General features: G+C 40.9%; 1 protein-coding gene across 2 annotated transcripts in view; it reads left to right on the forward strand.

Annotated features, from left to right (window-relative positions):
• Positions 1–20,246, forward strand: part of NOS1AP (nitric oxide synthase 1 adaptor protein) — a gene marked incomplete at both ends in the record, with an annotated part of 297,461 nt that overhangs the window by 251,242 nt on the left and 25,973 nt on the right. For both annotated transcript variants that reach the window (XM_079697747.1, XM_079697748.1), the window contains one exon: positions 11,785–11,893. In XM_079697747.1, the coding sequence (XP_079553873.1) occupies positions 11,785–11,893 (109 nt within the window). The remainder of the gene's footprint in view (positions 1–11,784; positions 11,894–20,246) is intronic.

Below are 20,246 nucleotides of genomic sequence, written 5' to 3' on the forward strand. Positions count from 1 at the left end.
GCGAAAATCTCCCAGGGATCTCCATCTCAACACCAGCACCCAGCTTCAGTCAACGACCAGCAAGCTACAGTGCTGGTCACCCTATGCCAAGCAACTAGCAAGGCAGGAACACAACCCCACCCATTAGCAGAGAGGCTACCTAAAAACATAATAAGGCCACAGGCACCCCAAAACACACCACCAGATGTGGACCTGTCCACCAGAAAGACAAGATCGAGCCTCAACCACCAGAACACAGGCATTAGTCCCCCCCACCAGGAAGCCTACACAACCTACTGAAACAACCTTAGCCACGGGGGACAGACACCAAAAACAACGGGAACTACGAATCTGCAGCCTGCAAAAAGGAGACCCCAAACACAGTAACATAAGCAAAATGAGAAAGCAGAAAAACACACAGCAGGTGAAGGAGCAAGATAAAAACCTACCAGACCTAACAAATGAAGAGGTAATAGGCAGTCTACCTGAAAAAGAATTCAGAATAATGATAGTAAAGATGATCCAAAATCTTGGAAATAGGATAGACAAAATGCAAGAAACAGTTAACAAGGACCTAGAAGAACTAAAGATGAATCAAGCATTGATTAAAAACACAATAAATGAAATGAAAAATACTCTAGATGGGATCAATAGCAGAATAACTGAGGCAGAAGAACGGATAAGTGAGGTGGAAGATAAAATAGTGGAAATAACTGATGCAGAGCAAAATAAAGAAAAAAGAATGAAAAGAATAGAGGACAGTCTCAGAGACCTCTGGGACAACATTAAACGCACCAACATTCGAATTATAGGGGTTCCAGAAGAAGAAGAGAAAAAGAAAGGGACTGAGAAAATATTTGAAGAGATTATAGTTGAAATCTTCCCTAATATGGGAAAGAAAATAGTTAATCAAGTCCAGGAGGCACAGAGAGTCCCATACAGAATAAATCCAAGGAGAAATACGCCAAGACACATATTAATCAAACTGTGAAAAATTAAACACAAAGAAATCATATTAAAAGCAGCAAGGGAAAAACAACAAATAACACACAAGGGAATCCCCATCAGGTTAACAGCTGATCTCTCAGCAGAAACTCTACAAGCCAGAAGGGAGTGGCAGGACATAATTAAAGTGATGAAGGAGAGAAACCTGCAACCAAGATTACTCTACCCAGCAAGGATCTCATTCAGATTTGATGGAGAAATTAAAACGTTTACAGACAAGCAAAAGCTGAGAGAGTTCAGCACCACTAAACCAGCTTTACAACGAATGCTAAAGGAACTTCTCTAGGCAAGAAACACAACAGAAGGAATATACCTACAATAACGAACCCAAAGCAATTAAGGAAATGGGAATAGAAACATACATATCAATAATTACCTTAAATGTAAATGGACTAAATGCTCCCACCAAAAGACACAGAGTGGCTGAATGGATACAAAAACAAGACCCATATATATGCTGTCTACAAGAGACCCACTTCAGACCAAGAGACACATACAGACTGAAAGTAAGGGGATGGAAAAAGATATTCCATGCAAATGGAAATCAAAAGAAAGCTGGAGTAGCAATTCTTATATCAGACAAAATAGACTTTAAAATAAAGACTATTAGAAGAGACAAAGCAGGACACTACATAACGATAAAGGGATCGATCCAAGAAGAAGATATAACAATTGTAAATATTTATGCACCCAACATAAGAGCACCTCAATACATAAGGCAAATACTAACAGCCATAAAAGGGGAAATCGACAGTAACACAATCATAGTAGGGGACTTTAACACCCCACTTTCACCAATGGACAGATCATCCAAAATGAAAATAAATAAGGAAACACAAGCTTTAAATGATACATTAAACAAGATGGACTTAGTTGATATTTATAGGACATTCCATCCAAAAACAACAGAATACACATTTTTCTCAAGTGCTCATGGAACATTCTCCAGGATAGATCATATCTTGGGTCACAAATCAAGCCTTGGTAAATTTAAGAAAATTGAAATTGTATCAAGTATCTTTTCCGACCACAATGCTATGAGACTAGACATCAATTACAGGAAAAGATCTGTAAAAAATACAAACACATGGAGGCTAAACAATACACAATAACGAAGTGATCACTGAAGAAATCAAAGAGGAAATTAAAAAATACCTAGAAACAAATGACAATGGAGACACGACGACCCAAAACCTATGGGACGCAGCAAAAGCAGTTCTAAGGGGGAAGTTTATAGCAATACAATCCCACCTTAAGAAACAGGAAACATATCGAGTAAACAACCTGACCCTGCACCTAAAGCAATTAGAGAAAGAAGAACAAAAAACCCCCAAAGTTAGCAGAAGGAAAGAAATCATAAAGATCAGATCAGAAATAAATGAAAAAGAAATGAAGGAAACAATAGCAAAGATCAACCAAACTAAAAGCTGGTTCTTTGAGAAGATAAACAAAATTGACAAACCATTAGCCAGACTCATCAAGAAAAGAAGGGAGAAGACTCAAATCAATAGAATTAGAAATGAAAAAGGAGAAGTAACAACTGACACTGCAGAAATACAAAAGATCATGAGAGATTACTATAAGCAACTCTATGCCAACAAAATGGACAACCTGGAAGAAATGGACAAATTCTTAGAAATGCACAACCTACCAAGACTGACTCAGGAAGAAATAGAAAATATGAATAGACCAATCACAAGCACTGAAATTGAAGCTGTGATTAAAAATCTTCCATCAAACAAAAGCCCAGGACCAGATGGCTTCACAGGCGAATTCTATCAAACATTTAGAGAAGAGCTAACACCCATCCTTCTCAAACTCTTCCAAACAATATCAGAGGAAGGAACACTCCCAAACTCATTCTACGAGGCCACCATCACCTTGATACCAAAACCAGGCAAGGATGTAACAAAGAAAGAAAACTACAGGCCAATATCACTGATGAACATAGATGCAAAAATCCTCAACAAAATACTAGCAAACAGAATCAAACAGCACATTAAAAGGGTCATACACCATGATCAAGTGGGGTTTATTCCAGGAATGCAAGGATTCTTCAATATACGCAAATCAATCAATGTGATACACCATATTAACAAGTTGAAGGAGAAAAACCATATGATCATCTCAATAGATGCAGAGAAAGCTTTCGACAAAATTCAACACCCATTTATGATAAAAACCCTGCAGAAAGTAGGCATAGAGGGAACTTTCCTCAACATAATAAAGGCCATATATGACAAACCCACAGCCAACATTGTCCTCAATGGTGAAAAACTGAAACCATTTCCACTAAGATCAGGAACAAGACAAGGCTGCCCACTCTCACCACTCTTATTCAACCTAGTTTTGGAAGTTTTAGCCACAGCAATCAGAGAAGAAAAGGAAATAAAAGGAATCCAAATTGGAAAAGAAGAAGTAAAGCTGTCACTGTTTGCAGATGACATGATACTATACATAGAGAATCCTAAAGATGCTACCGAAAAACTACTAGAGCTAATCAATGCATTTGGTAAAGTAGCAGGATACAAAATTAATGCACAGAAATCTCTGGCATTCCTGTACACTAATGATGAAAAATCTGAAAATGAAATCAAGAAAACACTCCCATTTACCACTGCAACAAAAAGAATAAAATATCTAGGAATAAACCTACCTAAGGAGACAAAAGACCTGTATGCAGAAAATTATAAGACACTGATGAAAGAAATTAAAGAGGATACAAATAGATGGAGAGATATACCATGCTCCTGGATTGGAAGAATCAATATTGTGAAAATGACTCTACTACCCAAAGCAATCTACAGATTCAATGCAATCCCTATCAAACTACCACTGGCATTTTTCACAGAACTAGAACAAAAAATTTCAAAATTTGTTTGGAAAAACAAAAGACCCCGAATAGCCAAAGCAATCTTGAGAACGAAAAACGGAGCTGGAGGAATCAGGCTCCCTGACTTCAGACTATACTACAAAGCTACAGTAATTAAGACAGTGTGGTGCTGGCATAAAAACAGAAAGATAGATCAGTGGATCAGGATAGAAAGCCCAGAGATAAACCCACGCATATATGGCCAACTTATCTTTGATAAAGGAGGCAGGAATGTACAGTGGAGAAAGGACAGCCTCTTCAATAAGTGGTGCTGGGAAAACTGGACAGGGACATGTAAAAGTATGAGATTAGATCATTCCCTAACACCATACACAAAAATAAACTCAAAGTGGATTAAAGACCTAAATGTAAGGCCCGAAACTATCAAACTCTTAGAGGAAAACATAGGTAGAACACTCTATGACATAAATCACAGCAAGATCCTTTTGGACCCACCTCCTAGAGAAATGGAACTAAAAACAAAGATAAACAAATGGGACCTAATGAAACTTCAAAGCTTTTGCACAGCAAAGGAAACCATAAACAAGACCAAAAGACAACCCTCAGAATGGGAGAAAATATTTGCAAATGAAGCAACTGACAAAGGATTAATCTCCAAAATTTATAAACAGCTCATGCAGCTCAATAGCAAAAAAACCAACAACCCAATCCAAAAATGGGCAGAAGACTTAAATAGGCATTTCTCCAAAGAAGATATACAGACTGCCAACAAACACATGAAAGAATGCTCAACATCATTAATCATTAGAGAAATGCAAATCAAAACTACAATGAGATATCATCTCACACCAGTCAGAATGGCCATCATCAAGAAATCTAGAAACAATAAATGCTGGAGAGGGTGTGGAGAAAAGGGAACACTCTTGCACTGCTGGTGGGAATGTGAATTGGTACAGCCACTATGGAGAACAGTATGGAGGTTCCTTAAAAAACTAAAAATAGAACTACCATATGACCCAGCAATCCCACTACTAGGCATATACCCTGAGAAAACCATAATTCAAAAAGAGACATGTACCAAAATGTTCATTGCAGCTCTATTCACAATAGCCCGGAGCTGGAAACAACCTAAGTGTCCATCATCGGATGAATGGATAAAGAAGATGTGGCACATATATACAATGGAATATTACTCAGCCATAAAAAGGAACGAAACTGAGCTATTTGTAATGAGGTGGATAGACCTAGAGTCTGTCATACAGAGTGAAGTAAGTCAGAAAGAGAAAGACAAATACTGTATGCTAACACATATATATGGAATTTAAAAAAAAAAATGTCATGAAGAACCTAGGGGTAAAACGGGAATAAAGACACAGACCTACTTGAGAACGGACTTGAGGATATGGGGAGGGTGAAGGGTAAGCTGTGACAAAGCGAAAGAGAGGCATGGACATATATACACTACCAAACGTAAGGTAGATAGATAGTGGGAAGCAGCCGCAGAGCACAGGGAGATCAGCTCGGTGCTTTGTGACCGCCTGGAGGGGTGGGATAGGGAGGGTGGGAGGGAGGGAGACGCAATAGGGAAGGGATGTGGGAACAGATGTGTATGTATGACTGATTCACTTTGTTATAAAGCAGAAACTAATAAAAAAAAAAAAAAAGATAGTGAAGATAATGACCCCCAAGCAAATATTCAAGGGACTCAGCTGAATCTGTTAGAATACTACAGTGATGTGATACCAATTATGCTTCTGTTTCCAGTGTGGGAGAGTAAACTGTATATGAAAGCTGCAGAATGTACTTCTTCATAGTCCATCCCCCGCAAATGTTGCTTGATTGGAATGGAGACCGCAGGAGAACACAGGTAGACCAGCATGAAATATCCTTCCACTGGTCATTCATACCACGTTTGTAGGTGAAGTGAAGCAGCAGTTGGATCAAGGAATGTTAATATTTCATTATAATTCAATTGAAATTTAATTCAATTTCTGAATTCAGAGGGTTTAAAACCAGCATAATTAAAAGTAATAAAATGTAAAAAAAAAAAAAAAAACAGAGCAGAAATAAATGAAATAGAAACAAAGAAAACAATAGCAAAGATCAATAAAACTAAAAGCTGGTTCTTTGAGAAGATAAACAAAATTGATAAACCTTTAGCCAGACTCATCAAGAAAAAGAGAGAGAGGACTCAAATCAGTAAAATAAGAAATGAAAAAGGAGAAGTTACAATGGACACTGCAGAAATAGAAAGCATCATTAGAGACTACTACAAGCAGCTCTGTGCCACTAACATGGACAACCTAGAAGAAATGGACAAATTCTTGAAAAGGTATAATCTTCCAAGACTGAACCAGGAAGAAACAGAAAATATAAACAGACCAATCACAAGTAATGAAGTTGAAAGCGTGATTAAAAATCTTCCAACAAACAAAAGTCCAGGACCAGATGGTTTCACAGGTGAATTCTTTCAAACATTTAGAGAAGAGCTAACACCCATCCTTCTCAAACTCTTCCAGAAAATTGCAGAGGAAGGGACACTCCCAAACTCATTCTACGAGGCCACCATTACCCTGATACCAAAACCAAAGATACTACAAAAAAGAAAATTACAGACCAATATCACTGATGAATATAGATGCAAAAATCCTCAACAAAATACTAGCAAACAGAATCCAACAACACATTAAAAGGGTCATGCACCATGATCAAGTGGTATTTATCCCAGGGATGCAGGGATTCTTCACTGTATGCAAATCAGTCGATGTGATACCCCATATTAACAAATTGAAAAATAAAAACCGTATGATCATCCCAATAGATACAGAAAAAGCTTTTGACAAAATTCAACACCCATTTATGATTAAAAAAAATCTCCAGAAAGTGGGCATAGAGGGAAGCTACCTCAACATCATAAAGGCTATATATGAAAAACCCACAGCAAACATCATTCTCCATGGTGAAAAACTGAAAGCATTTCCTCTAAGATCAGGAACAAGACAAGGGTGTCCACTCTCGCCACTATTATTTAACATAGTTTTGGAAGTCCTAGCCACGGCAGTCAGAGAAGAAAAAGAAATAAAAGGAATACAAACTGGAAAAGAAGAATTAAAACTGTCACTGTTTGCAGATGACATGATACTATACATAGATAATCCTAAAGATGCCACCAGAAAATACTAGAGCTAATCAGTGAATTTGGTAAAGTTGCAGGATACAAAATTAATGCACAGAAATCTCTTGCATTCCTATACACTGACAACAAAAGATCAGAAAGAGAAATTAAGGAAATAATCCCATTCACCATTGCAACAAAAAGAATAAAATACCTAGGAATAAAGCTACCTAAGGAGGTAAAAGACCTGTACTTAGAAATCTATAAGACACTGATGAAAGAAATCAAAGATGATACAAAGAGATGGAGAGATATACCATGTTCTTGGATTGGAAGAATTAATATTGTGAAAATGACTATACTACCCAAAGCAGTCTACAGATTCAATGCAATCCCTATCAAACTTCCAATGGCATTTTTCACAGAAGTAGAACACAAAATTTCACAATTTGTATGGAAACACAAAAGACCCTGAATAGTCAAAGGAATCTTGAGAAAGAAAAACAGAGCTGGAGGAATCAGGCTCCCGGACTTAAGACTATACTACAAAGCTACAGTAATCAAGACAGTATGGTACTGGCACAAAAACAGAAATATATACATCAATGGAACAGTATAGAAAGCCCAGAGATAAACCCACGCAACTATGGTCAACTAATGTATGACAAAGTAGGCAAAGATATACAATGGAGAAAAGACAGTCTCTTCAATACGTGGTGCTGGGAACTCTGAACAGCTAAATTTAAAAGAATGAAATTAGAATATTCCCTAACACCATACACAAAAATAAACTCAAAATGGATTGAAGACCTAAATGTAAGACTGGACACTATAAAACTCTTAGAGGAAAACAGGAAGAACACTCTGTGACATAAATCACAGCAAGATCTTTTTTGACCCACCTCTTAGAGTAATGGAAATAAAACCAAAAATAAACAAATGGGACCTAATGAAACATAAAAGCTTTTTCACAGCAAAGGAAACTATAAACAAGACAAAAAGGCAACCCTCAGAATGGGAGAAAATATTTGCAAACGAATCAATGGGCAAAGGATTAATCTCCAAAATATATAAACAGCTCATGTAGCTCAATATTAAAAAAACAAAGAGCCCGGGCCTCCCTGGTGGCGCAGTGGTTGAGAGTCCACCTGCCGATGCAGGGGATACGGGTTCGTGCCCCGGTCTGGGAGGATCCCATATACCGCGGAGCGGCTGGGCCCGTGAGCCATGGCTGCTGAGCCTGTGCATCCGGAGCCTGTGCTCCGCAACGGGAGAGGCCACAACAGTGAGAGGCCCGCGTACCACAAAAAAAAAAAAAAAAAAAAAAACAAAGAGCCCAGTCCAAAAATGGGCAGAAAACCTAGATAGACATCTCTCCAAAGAAGACATACAGATGGCCAAGAGCCACATGAAAATCTGCTCAACATCACTAATTATTAGAGAAATGCAAATCAAAACTACAATGAAGTATCACCTCATACTGGTTAGAATGGGCATTATCCGAAAATCTACAAACAACAAATGCTGGAGAGGGTGTGGAGAAAAGGGAACCCTCTTGCACTGTTGGTGGGAATCTAAATTGATCCAGCCACTATGGAGGACAGTATGGAGGTTTCTTAAAAAACTAAAAATAGAATTACCATACGACCCAGCAATCCCACTACTGGGCGTATACCCAGAGAAAACCATAATTCCAAAAGACACATGCACCCCAGTGTTCATTGCAGCACTATTTACAATAGGCAGGTCATGGAAGCAACATAAATGCCCATTGACAGATGAATGGATAAAGAAGATTTGGTACATATATAGAATGGAATATTACTCAGCCATAAAAAAGAATGAAATTGGGTCATTTGTAGAGACGTGGATGGACTTAGAGACTGTCATACAGAGTGAAGTAGGTCAGAAAGAGGAAAACAAATATCGTATATTAACGCATATATGTGGAATCTAGAAAAATGGTACAGACGAACCAGTTTGCATGGCAGAAGTAGCGACACAGATGTAGAGAACAAACGTATGGACACCAGCGAGGGAAAGGGGCGGGGGGTGGTGGTGGGATGAATTGGGAGATTGGGATTGACATATATACAGTAATATGTATAAAATAGATAAGTAATAAGAACCCGCTGTATAAAAAAATTAAATTCCGAAAAAATAAAAATAAAAATAAAAATAAACATCATAGTATGAGATAACGTGCTATGGTAAAGGTGAACCCAGGGGCATTCAGCAGCTCAGACTTGGGGGCAGTGTGGGCAGGGAACGCTTCTCTGAATCAAGTCTTCAAGGATGCCAGAGGTGTCACAGCAGTTGCAAAGGCAGGCAGATGTATGCATCTGGTTCTGAAGGGCTATGTAGGTCAGGCTTCTGGAGAGAGATGAAAGCAGAAACATAGATACTCCATGCTGAGGAGTTTGGACTTGGTCTGAGGGCAGTAGGAAACCTTTGGATGGTTTTTAGAAGGAAATACTAGGATGTAGTTTGTGTTTTCAAAAATACCACTTTGCTAGCAATATAGAGAGTGGTTTGGCAGTAGGTGAGGTAGGAAGCAGAGAGACACTAGGTGAGTTGCAAAATTCCAGGTGAACAGTAGGACCTGTGGACTAAGGCAGTACTGTGGAACTGAAGGAAAAAGTATATTTCAGAGCCATGTCAAGGAGGTGGGCTGCAGAGAACTTGGTCATGAGTGACAGATATTGGAGAACAAGGGAGGAAGGAGTCAAAGGTGTTGCCCAGGTTTCTGGCTTGAGTGAACATGGCGCCCCTCATAGAGAGAGGGCTTGGGAGAAGGAAGGCCATGTTTGCCTGAGAATTACAGGGGAGATGATTAATTTAGTTGGGGAACGTGATGAATTTGAAGCTTGAGAGAAGATCAGGAGTGTGTGTCCAGAAAGACTGGCTGGGTGGGCCTGGAGCTCAGGCAGGAGATGCTGAGGTGCAGTTGTTGGCTTGTCCCTTCCGTGTTAGGAGGACACTTTGGCGTCATTAGAAGGATCGGGTACTCTGTGGTGCGGGCCTGACACTGTTAGATTAGCTTTCTTAGAAGCCACGTTAAACAAATGTAATAACCTCTATTTCAGCATCGTTCAGAGTTGGTGGACACGTGAGATGAAGTGAAATGACTTTAGCAGAGTTCAGCAGAGAAGCTTTGGTCCCCAGGGTGAACTTGGATTTCTTCCGGGGATTGTTCTCCTCTCTGTATCACTTCTGTTTTGAAAGTCCCTCTCAGACTTCTGGGGGTCCTTGGTAAGAATCTCAGTAAAAAGGCTACTTAGAGGTGGTATCGGTAAGGAGAAGTAAAAAACACTTTACTCATTTCATCTTTCCAATAACACCGCAAGGTGTTACTATTAAAAGTCCCATTTTACAGATAAGAAAACTGAGCCTCTGAGAGTTCCCTGGCTTACCTTATGGTAAGGGGCACAGTTGTGGTTATGACTCTAAATCCTGTTCTCTCTGTGCTGCACAGAAAGACTGACTCAGACATACCAGGTCTGTGAAATCCTGGGATGGAAAAGTTGTGTTTTCATTGAGGAAAAGATTCTGGGGGGGAAATGATATGTCCCCAGGGTGTTTACCAAGAGCAACACTCTCCTCAATGCTCAAATCAGTTCCTCTGATGTATCCCTGATACTCCCCTCCCCTGCCCCATGTTGACAGCACTCAGACTTGGTGGTTCTGGTGGTACCCTGTCCTAGGGCCACCTAAGAGTCAGCCATTAGGGCCTTGCTTATAATTCTCCCCTTTTCCTGACCTTTCCTCTGCCTCTACCCCCACCACCCACCCACAGCAGCCAGAGGGATTCTTTAGTCTAAAGCATCAGGAGGTCAATCCTCTGCTCAGAAGCCTCTAATGGCTTCTTGTCTCACTTGGAGTACAACCCCTGACCTTCAAGGTCTCCTGTGTTCTGGCCTTTGATTGCTTCTCTGACCCTGTCACTGACCACACTCCCTTGACTTGAGCCACGCTGACCTTCTGGCCATTCCTTGAATGCTTAGAGCACCTTATAAACACCACCTGTCTTTGAAACTTGCTGTTCCCATTTTCTGCACTGCTTTTGCCCACGTAGTCCGGTGACTGGCACCCTCACATCATTAGGTCTTTGCCTCTCTTTGAGACCTTCCTGCTAACCACCCTGTCTAAAATAGCAGCTCTGTCATGTTCTGTCCCTTATTTTTCTTCATGGCACTCATTTTCTATTTGTTTATTGATATCTCCTGAATATGAGCTCCATGAATTCAGGGGCTTTATATGTTCTGTTGCTTGTTCCTCTGGCTGCTGGGATAGTGCCTGGCCCATGGTGTGCACTCAGGGGGATTGGTTGACTAATGGAATGAATACATGGAAGCTGTGGACTTGATGGAATGGGACAGAAAGTGAAGTCACTATCACCGAGGGACCTACAATAATGAAACAGAGTGTCTCCCAATGTGGTTAGCATTGCTGGTTCCCTAAGTCTCCTCATTTGGCGGTAACTGTGAACAGGTATTAGGAAACCTCCCCACATTTCCCTGGTAGATGCAGATTTATTGCTCTGATAAGGATGGGAATGGTTTTTTCCTTCTAACATACAAGTTGCCAGGACAGATTTACTAGTGATAGTATGGGGTCCTTGTCCTACCTGTGTCCACCCTTTCACATCTGGAGGTCACTCACTGGAATGTCAGTGTTTGTGGAGCCCATGGAAAGTGCCTCCTGCATTGTGGCTTTCATAGGAAGAAAGCTTTCTCTAAGGACTTGACTTGAGTGAGCTCTGTCTGTAGAGTGTCCTCAAACAGAGGTTTCCTCATTGGAGATTTGAACTTAATGCCATTTTCAGTGCATTTTTCTGTTGTTCTTCCTGTAGGATCTTCTACGTCTCTCACGATTCCCAAGACTTGAAGATCTTCAGCTATATCGCTCGAGATGGTGCCAGCAATATCTTCAGGTGTAACGTCTTTAAATCCAAGAAGAAGGTAAAGGGGCTGTCATCTCTTATTTTCCTCTGATGGAACCAGAGTGCCCCTAACATTGACCCATCTCCCTGTTGATAGAGAGGCAAGATTTGGAGGTAGCTATTTTAGTGCAAGATATAGGGGAACTCTCTCACTAGTCTGTCATTGCTTCTATATAATGCAATTCTCTTTTAGTTTCATTTGAGCTTTGTACTTAGTTTTATGCGAACAACTGGAGAGATCTTGACCATTGGTTAAGGGCTCTGCAACAGGAGCAGGCAGACAGCTCCAGGAGTGGTGCTCACCTTGACGTGTGGTAGAAAAGAAGATGGCCGCTAGCTAAGGTGACCCTTCATCATAATTCTGTATACTGTTCAGTGGCCTACAAACATGACATGTGGGATCTAGTTAGATTTTGTGATGTTGGTTGTCCTGGATGATTATTTTGTAACCATCCTTGATGTATAGTAACCTTGATGCTTGAGTAAATGCAACTTTTGCAATTCTGTAGAGGCATGCTTCCTCTCTATCATTCCTCCAGGAGACTAACACACAAAACGGGGGTTTGGAAACATGGGCTCTAGCCCCTCTTCTCCCCCGGAACTCTGAATGACGTTATGAGGGTCAGTATCCCCCATGGGTCTCAGTTTCCTTGTCTATAAAATGAGGAGGAGAGTCAAAACCAGCATTTCTTAAAATGTATCCTGTAAAACATTTACCATCCAAAATGTTTCATGTTAAAATTATTCAATTTAAATGTGCTGGGAAGTCCTAAAGTCAGAGAAATCCCTTTAACGCAGCATTTCTCAAACTGAATTGGCCATGGAATCATATTTTTTCCATGTATCAGTGTTAATATCCTGGGAACTACTTTACTATAGAGGTGACTTTGGAAAACACTATTTGTGTCTGAAAGGTCCCTTACAGGTGTGGAATGGTAAGGTCCCAACCATTCTAGACACAAACCACTAACTCTGGCTTTCTATGAGGACTCCTTCCAAATTCTCTCCTGCTTGTCCCTTCTTTGATGCTAAGTGATATCTTAATGCATCTTATGCCGTAAGACATCTTTAATAGATTTGTAGGTACCTTGCCAAGTGGGGATAATAAGAATAAAAACGTGACAGGGTCAAGATTTACTATTATATATGTCCTGTCCCCCACCCTAGCTCCATAAAGAGAATTGTACTTTGCTGATTTAGCCTCTTCCTCTAAGGAGATTTGTGCCCTTACCCACCTATTCCCAAGCTTTTTAATGCAAATCATGGAATTGGATGGAAAGAGCTAGAACTGGAAAGGTAGAAGGAAAAAGGGGCAAGTTGCCAGATTTCACTTTTAGATAATAGTACAGTTGAGAGGAAAAAAGTGAAAGTGGGGTGAAGTTGAGCTGCATATTAAAGAACTGATAGAAAGAGGAGGAAGGAGAGGGAGAGAAAGAAAAACCAGAGGGGCTGGAGATGAGAATTTAGGGCTTGGGAGAGTGAAAAGCACTTGTGTGGCTTTGAGATGTAGTGGATCTAGGGAGGAGAAGAAAGGAAATACAAAGTGTTCCTGAGACTTATGAATTGGATCGTCTGTAATGGTCTTTGACAGATACAACTAAAGACTAGGATTCCCTTTAATTTATTTTGAGTGTTCCACTTTATATCTGACTTTAGTTTTGTCCAGAGACTGGACCGTGTGGACCTTGGAATTTATGAAAGTTACAAATGGCACATTTTAATTTACAAAGTGCTTTAATATTTAATCTTACTTGATCCTTGCAAAAGCCTACATGAAGAAGACAGGTAATTTTCATGCCCAATTTTACAGTAAGTAAATTTAAATTGAGGCTCAGAGAGATTAAATGACTTGCCCAAGGTCCCATGAATAGGCATTGGCTAGAATCAGGGAGACATGCAGAACAAAAGGATTTTGAGCAGGAAACCTAGGTAAAGGAAATGGTAATATTTGCTTTGCCATCCAATCTAGTGTAGCAATGCAAAGTCAGTGGGGTCGTCCAGTTCTTCTGCCAAAACCTGAGTCTAAGAACAATGCCCATTGGAACTTTGATCTTGAAGCGAAGGACAGAATTAAGTTCTTCTTACCCAGTGACAAAGGAGTAGTCATCTGGTTCCCTATCATATCAGTGTTTTCCATGTTTCATAGCTCTCAGAGCTAATCCTGATCTCTGGCTCTTTTATTTTCTATATCCCTTTTACTCTCACCTACTGAGACTGTAACTCTTCAGAGCTGGTTCTCAGGCCCTTTGCTGGCCTGTAGCCATGCAGCTGAAGGAATTGTTTCCAGACAGCCTGGGCTGTGTGCCCCATTGCCGCTGAACTATAGGTGGAAGGGCTAGTTTCCAAGCCAGGAAAGAGAAGTGAATTAATCGTTCAGCAAAGGAAGCACAGTTGGGGAGGGGTGGGGAACACGTCTGCAAGATTTTGCATGCTTATCCTGGTTAGTCTCCAGATCTGGTGATTTACTTTCTTGTAAAGCCCTTCTGGTTTGGAGAGATAATAGTTAGCTTGGGAAGGAGTTTTAATTGGCACATGATAGGAATACTTAAGAGGTGAGGGGGAAAGGGCTAAATACTCTGAGTATAAGTGTCTTGCAGGGATGTTTCTGGGTTGTTGGAGGTCAGTATGGTGGTCTCTTGACTGGAAGCCAGCAGACCTGGGTGTTCTCCAGAGCCCTCGTGTTGATTATAGCGTAGAAAAACCTTGTATGAGCTCCTTGCTATGTCAAGGCTTGGTTCTTGCTGTTCACATCACATCATGTCCCGAGTGGGTACTCATGGCACATTTCCCATGACAGGCTTCTCATGTGGGTCATCCTTACCTTACAGTTCACCATGGGGAACAGGATTGTCTCTTCTGTTGGGAGAGAACATGGGTCAGGTGTCTCAAGTTGCCTGGTAGAGGACCTCCCTATACCTCGCTCCCAGCACAGTTGTTATTCTATACCTATGGATCTTCCTTTAGTTACCTATATAGCCAATGTGGTTCTCATCTTGGGGACTTTAATCTTGAGCTGATTTTTTTCAGTTGGGCTTTCATCAGAAGTTAGATAGCAGAATGTTGCAGGAAGATAACATACTACCAACTATTCATCTGTTAGTCTAGATTTTCCAAGTTTTAGCCTTATATTAAGTCAAATGATATCCAATCAATTTTGGTTACTTGCTATGTGCTCATGACTCTTCTAGACTCTTTATATGAATTATCTTACTTCATTCCCTCAGCAGCCCTGTGAGATGTAGGTACTGTCATGCTCTTCGTCTTATGGATGGGAAAATGGAGACTTAAGGGACATAATTCATAATGAGTGGTGGAGTCAGAAATGAACCCAGAAAGTCTGACTCTGGAGCTCATCTTTTTAACCACTGCATTATATTATCTTCATCAGGAAGTTGCATAACTGAGGAGTAGCTTTGTTCTCCAAGACCTACTTGTAACCGGATTCTACTGTAATTGTTACTGGGGTATGAAGAGCTCCTTAACTCTGAATGGCCCAAGTCTCTTTGACATAGATTTTCCTTTTTTTCTCTTAGTATCTTTGTTTGGTCAATATTGACTCTATTTTACAGTGAGAGAAAGAAAGGGTCCAGGGATGTAAACTACCACTGGTCGCACAATGAGTCAACATTGCCACTGAGATAAAAACCTAGCTTCCTGCTTCCTAGTCCAGAGCTTTGGCCACTTAACTCTGTTACACAAAGTTCATAAGAGATACATGAGCCTCTCTGGATTTGAGTTTCTCCAGCCACCAAATAAGATGAAAGGCATCTCGGGAATGCTGTTTTTTGTATGTGGAGTGAGGTGGTCTTCAGGAAACAAGTTTTGTGTGACTGGGAAGGATCACCAGGATTGTGGGGGGGCAGATCCCAGCACTATTCAGACTAGTGTCAGAAAGGAAGGGTAGGAGAGGGTCTTTTCCTTGCCCAGAGCACTGGAGACATTTCCTAATAACACGGCTTTCCTGTTTCTCCTCCTTAGGGGATGTAATGACAGTATTCGTTTGCAAGGCCTTTTGACTCCTGTGGAGCCTCTGTGTGGTCTCTTGACCCCTCCAGTGGAGTAGCTGTCCCGCTCCTGTCATTTTCTCCCAGCCCCAGGAGGATGTAGCTGTCTGCCCTGATTAAGTGTGACTGTACTTATTAATAAGCGCATCAGTGCATGAAGTGTTGGTGATTAACAGGAACCACAGGAATCTCCCCATTATCTTCATGAAATTGTTCTGCCTGCAATCACAGCTCAGTTGGTTTGGGTTAGGAGAAATCATTTCCTCCATAAAGCTGTCACCATCAGATTAGGGGCCACAGTGGAGAAATGTACCTGTCCTTAAGAGCTTGCAATGGATTTTGAATGATGATGTCAGTCATGTGCTAAAGAATAAGTCACTTTCCTGGCCAAGCTCAAGAAATGGAGGAGAGATAGGTCCTAAATTTAGGGAAGCAACCTCGTTTTTATATCTTAAATGTTGAGGTGGGGTTGGGTTGGGAAGTCAAAAATAGAGAAATCATAAGTCTCAGAACTGATCTAGTCCAAACCTCTCTGTTAATGGAGAGGAAATCAGTACCTGGAAAAGTGAATTAACTTGCCCATGGTCACCTAGCTGGTTACTGACAGTATTAAGGTTATAACTTGACCTTCTTTTCTCTATGGTACTGTGGTTCATGGACTAGCAGAGTACAAGGGAAAACCCAGCAGTCCATTGGAAATTGTAAGGTCCACTATCTCCTGTCAATGTTGAAAGTCATACCCACTTTGAAACTAAACTTTCCCCATAGTAGCAATATTCTAGTGTCCAAGGCATTGCCTTGATCAAATTATATGATCAAGGCCATTAGAGAACCTGTTAGACAGAAACCTAATCCATCTCCCATTTCAGAGGCTTAGTTTGTTGGTTCTTCCTCTATGTAGAATTCCAGATATATTTTCTTGCTTCAGCATTGCAGATTCTATAGATTGAGATCATTTGGTAGATATAAGCTTAAATCTTTTACTAAGGTTCAAAAAACACATTTAAAGAAACGTGACCTTCAGCTCTATTTTTGTTGAGATTCTGTGCTGGTTAAGGTCAAGAGAGGGGCACTGTACTTTCTTGCTGTGGTAGATGAAAAGAATTATAAACCTGTGAGTTGTCCTAGAACTGACTTACTGGGCTGCAGTTCCTTAGAATTCAGAAGCACTTGGCAGATAAATCTCAAGTTCCCAGGAGACACAGGGTGGTGGAGGAGGGGGATGTACACTGGAGTAGAAAGCTAAGTTTACACCAAGAAAGGCTAAGTGGACTAAGAAAGACACTTACTTGTAAGAAGTGTGCCCCCAGTCTTCTCTTCATTCTCTGTCATTGTCATCATCGTCTTCTTCATCATCATGTACACCTTGTATTTTGAGCTGCTTCTATTCACTTTCCTTGCTTATCTGATGACTCCCCTGCTCGCCGCAACTAGAGAAAGCCCGCACGCAGCAACGAAGACCCAACGCAGCCATAAATAATATCTAGATAGATAGATAGATAGATAAAAATTAAAAATAAAAAACCTAGTAAATTCCAGAGAATGACCATATCCCGGAGCTGGAAAAGGCTGCCTTCCCAACATGCTAATTATTTGCTCTGCTTCATACCTGGCTATCTTCACAACCTTAAAGCCCCAGTTTGATTTGCAAAGGTCAGGAGGTATGAGCACCTGCTTCGTGATGACCAGTGGGGCCCGATGGAATGGGTTCTTCTTAAAGCTTCTCCCTCTTGAGTTAGTTATGGTTTATTAAAATAAGTTCCAGCATGTGTGATTCCTGCATTCCGAGGTGCAGGCAGAATCAGTGTTCTTTCTTAGAAGGCCGGAAGGCCCAGTTACCACGTGAGGTAGGCCTGGCAGGCAGGGGCCAGCATGACCATGCAGGGAGAAGATGGCACCAGTGAGGGGGGAGGGACAGCCCCTGCCAGGTGCAGGCTGGCCCTCCTAGCCACCTTCAAGTAATATTCCCCAACAAGGTCCTTATATAGAATCTTCTAAAAGTAGACTTTTTACTGGTGAAGGAAGGGAAGCCTGAAAGGTCAAGGGCCCTCTGAATCACATAGCCATTTGTGAGAGAATTAGGAGCCACCCAGCCTCTTCTAACTGCTAGAGTGGTGAGTGGGAAGGGCTGTTCTTTTACATATATATAATCATTCTGTAAAGCAGATAGGGTTGCTTGATATGTTTTCAAGAGCAGAGAGCTCTTCATAAAACATGCTACTGTGTCCTTTTACTGTGAATGGAAATACAGCCTTCACATTAAACAGGAGTGAAGGATAAATCAAAATGAAATCATTTAGCACTGAATGTGCCAATCTAGAACTCTTACTCAACAGTTTCCTCACAGCAGAAACCTTCATACCAGCTCAGACCAAAGATGATTTGGCCCAGTTCTTCTCTGTTGCTATGGGGACAGAGAGATGATGGCTTTAGCCCTTTTGATGCTAACATACCTACATAAGAGGCAGTTCCCTTCATGTCTTCACGTTTCTATTATTGATAAAGTAAGCCTAGCCTTTCCTGAACTACTGTTTGTTTTATGTCTTAATTCCCCTTTGGTGCAGTGAATTCCATATTCAGAATAAAATATTTCTTGAGCACTTGGTATATGCCAAGCACTGTGGGAGGTGCTCTCATATATGTTAGCCATATATTTATTCCTCTGTGTGGCGGAGGAGAGGCTATAAACATCAGTGATTCACTTATCCATTGAAGTTACAGAGATGTTTTGCAGAACAGCTCTGGTAAAGGGGGCTAGGAAGGAAATGGGAGGCCAGGGAGGTGGGAGTCATTTCTAACATAGGGAAGCCAGGACCAGTGAACCCTAAGTCTGCATTTTCTCCTTTTTCAGGGGAATCAGATAGAGGTGAGGGTCAACTGCTTGTCCTAGTAAATGTACTAAAATGTGAAAATGAGACACGGAGGGTACAAATATTAAGCATTAAGACCAGCCACTTCCTTACTACCGTTTTGGGCTTGCAAATAGTTGGTTGAAACCGGTGGGTGTGTGTCATACATTTGTCCTTGATGAAGGTGGCAGAATAGAGATTTGAGCTGGGTTCCAGGTTCTGCAGATGCTCAGTCCTGAGTATATCCCATCATCCACTGTCAGTGTGTGATGCATGAGAAATGCAGGTCCTCTGAAAAGTCATTTCCCACCAACTATATCCTCATACTTAAATCGGAGTGTTTCCTTCCAAAGAGAAGTTTAGAGATCCTGTCCTTTCCCCTGTTAATTCCTTAGACTCAGGGACACTTGAGTCGCTTTCATTTTTTAATATTATCTTAAAAGTTAGTTAAGGGAAGTATCTGTGACTTACAGAGTTGGGGGGATTTGTAACATGTCCTCCTTAGGAGAACCTGAGATTTTGTAGCAATGGATGTGGTAGTAAATTTGGAATTTTCTGTGTGAGTATATATTTTTAAGAGAGAAACTGGATCTGTACTCTGGTAATAATACAATTGGGAAAAGACTAACTCAGCCTTTGCAGATACTTATGTAGTATGATTTATCTGGGTTAATTTATGGAAGATAAGGAAGTAATGGAATTAAATATGGAATCTGTACATATCATTTAGACTTAACCATATTTTATTTCTAGACCTCCCAAATTGGTCCTTTTCTGCCTCTTGTAAAGATGTGTAAGAGAGCAAAATTTCTGAAAGTCAGAAGAAGGGAAAGGGGAAAGGCTCTGTGTAATGGACACTGGCTATATTTGGTGGGTAGAATATAGCATCTCTAAGGTTTGGTAAACTGGTAGTAAGCTTTGCTGTAAAAGATTAACCACAGGCAGTCTGCTCTTATTCTCATAAAGAGAATAAGTAACAACAGATCTAAGGAGGCCTGGGGGAAGAACACTTTTGAGTGGAACAGAATCTTCTTTTTCACCTGAGGGTTGAGTTTCCTGGCTCAGCCTCCTCCTCAGAGCACAGCTTGATTGCCAAAGGAGATGTGAAAGATGTGCTTGGCCTGGATTGGTTAGGGACTGTGCCCTCTAAGTGACACTTGTAAAATATATTTTGGAAGTGAGAAAGGTGGGGGCTTCTCGCTTAAGACAGGTGCCTGCTGTTCCTCAACTTCCAGTGCAAACAGAGCGGTTATCTCTTAGATAGTACAAACCTGTGGTGTGAGAAGGGGCCTAAGCCTGACCTTCGGTAAACAGGAGGAAGTTAAGGCTGGATGTACAAGACAGAGGCTCTGATCCACCACTGGGTGATGGGGGATCCCACAGAAGTTACTCATCTCTTCCTGCCTCACTTAAAGTTCTCATCATCCAGACACGTCAGGATGTTCCAGGTGAGAGATCAGTTAAGAACATCCCTGGAGTTCGCATCATGGGCGAAGAGAGGTTTGAGCGCTAAGACTGT

Source organism: Hyperoodon ampullatus, assembly GCF_949752795.1.
Source record: "Hyperoodon ampullatus genome assembly, chromosome: 2".
Taxonomy (NCBI): domain Eukaryota; kingdom Metazoa; phylum Chordata; class Mammalia; order Artiodactyla; family Ziphiidae; genus Hyperoodon; species Hyperoodon ampullatus.